The 2,254-nt window shown below is 43.3% G+C and overlaps 1 protein-coding gene across 1 annotated transcript; it reads left to right on the top strand.

The window, feature by feature from the left end:
• Positions 1-1,184: 1,184 nt before the first annotated feature.
• On the top strand, positions 1,185-2,045 carry LOC101765122 (putative glutaredoxin-C14). The gene has a single exon (XM_004962782.2). It carries the CDS (start codon positions 1,304-1,306, stop codon positions 1,619-1,621), a length of 318 nt encoding a protein of 105 aa, XP_004962839.1. The 5' UTR covers positions 1,185-1,303; the 3' UTR covers positions 1,622-2,045.
• The last annotated feature ends 209 nt before the right edge of the window (positions 2,046-2,254 follow it).

Here is a 2,254-nt window from a genome sequence, read left to right as displayed (position 1 = left end):
CAGGTTTTTGGGATGCATGGAAATTAATAAGGTTTCTGGAAGTGACACACATGGGTGAAGGGAGGCAAGGGTTGAGGGGAGCTAAGTGCCCCCTATGCTTAGTGAACCCTGCTTATGTAAACAAATTTTTACCTTATGCACCATTAATAGGATTATACTGAATGCTAATGTTGAAGTTGTTTCTAATATGTTTTAAAATTAGAAACAACTTCAACATTAGCATGGATCACCAATGTGCCCCTTTTTTGCTACTACCGTTTGCCTTTTAGCTCCTAAAACATAGAAAAAGGGAGAGGTGATAGAGCTGTTGTTCTGGATGGTCAGTCGATCGAGATGACCTCGCCCCCTCCACTCTCCATTCTTCTTACATACACCCATTGTTGAATAAGATCGTCCCGTGGTCAGTAACATCACTTTTGGGTTGGTGGTCGGCTTGGTGAACCTAGATTCTAACCCATTCAAACATGTCTTATGTTTCATGCCATGGTTACTTGAGAAAGAAATACCTTCTGGCATAGGCTAATATTTTTTAGGACATGAATTGAAGTTGCAATATAATCCAACTGACTTTGCAGGAACTTTGAATAATGAATATGAGATAGCAAATCTAAGAGAGAGAGAAATGATATGCATACATATGAGATTCTCAGTAGGTCACTACAACATAACCTTCAAAATTAATATATTTCTTGGGTCCTATTGAAAAGACGGCTTATGTATATTTTATCCAAAATATTTTGATCTCATGCATGCCAACCATATCCTTTTCAAGAAAGCATGCCAAATGAGCAAACCAACGGAGCTTTTTGGACCCAAATCTACAAATATGGTACCTTGAGCGCCACATGGGTGTACTATGTTGTTACTTCCAGCTTATATAGATTCCATGGAACATTTTGTTTATTTTTTCCACAAACTCCAAAAGATCAACCCTTTCACTCATTATCACAGTAAACTAGATCGTGATGATGGACTGTCCGAAAAAATTCAAGAATTCCCTGCTCGATCTTACTTGCAACTCTAGCAAAAGAATAACTAGGGCAAACAAGCTTGCAAGCTAGCTTGATGCGTTGTAACACTAGCTGACTTGCAAATTCATGACCCGGACCCGGCCCGTTATGGAAACCCTAGCTGCCTGCCAACTCTATAAAAGGCAGCCACCCCTATGCTCCCAAACCATCCATCCCTACACATTCTTCTCCACGTGCCTCAACAACAGCTTGACAGAGAGATCTCGAGAGCCAGCGAGAGATAGAGAGAATTGTGCAAGCTCACGAACTGTGAATCTGTGATCATCAAATTAATGGCCGACCGCGTGATGAAGCTGGCGTCGGAGCGTGCGGTGGTTGTGTTCACGCTGAGCTCCTGCTGCATGTGCCACACGGTGACGAAGCTGATGCAGGACCTGAGCGTGAACGCCCTGGTTCACGAGCTGGACAGTGATCCCAGGGGCAAGGAGATGGAGCGCGCCCTGCTCAAGATGCTCGGCGGTAGGGGCCCCGCCGTCCCCGCCGTCTTCATCGGCGGTAAGCTCGTCGGCGGCACCAACAGGATCATGTCCCTCCACCTCGCCGGCGAGCTCAAGCCCATGCTCATTAACGCCGGCGCGCTCTGGGTTTAATTTAGACTATACGACTACAAGTCACGTACATGGGTGGGTGGCCATGCATATCAATATGCATGCAAGGAAAAAATAAAGTGGTCATGCTCATGCATACCAAGGATTATGAGTTGTGTGTGTGTGTGTGTGTGTGTGTGTGTGTGTGTGTCAAGGGCAGGTTTTTATTCCCGTCCTGTTCTTTTGAGAGTTCTGAAAAGAATAACTGAGGCAAACTAGGTTGCAAGCTAGCTTCATGCCTTGTAGGAGCTAGCTAGTGAGCAAGAGAGACGGCCTTGCTTCTAATTTCCTCTTCTTTTGCTTCTTCTTCCTTTTCTTTTTGATGTTTTTGTTGTAACTTGCAATGGTGAGTGCCATGCGTGTACCGATCGGTCACCCTTTTTCGATGGGCTTATGAATATACACATGAGAGTTAAATAATAAGTAATCAGTGGTAACATATCTTATGAATGTATACAGTCTGCATACCATGCATTTTCTTGGTTTGATCATCATCTAGTTGTATTGGGTTGTCTTCTAATTATTCATGCTGAAGGAGGAATCTTCTTTATATTGTGATCTCTTCTAGTTAGTCACACTAGGTTTTTGAGTAAAAATATTGATAAGGTTAAGCTAACTTAGTTCTTGCTGTTGTTT

The sequence above is a fragment of the Setaria italica genome, chromosome III, assembly GCF_000263155.2.
Source record: "Setaria italica strain Yugu1 chromosome III, Setaria_italica_v2.0, whole genome shotgun sequence".
NCBI classification, from domain to species: Eukaryota; Viridiplantae; Streptophyta; class Magnoliopsida; order Poales; family Poaceae; genus Setaria; species Setaria italica.
Note: the sequence above shows the minus strand (reverse complement) of the source record. Positions and strands in the feature narration are given on the sequence as shown.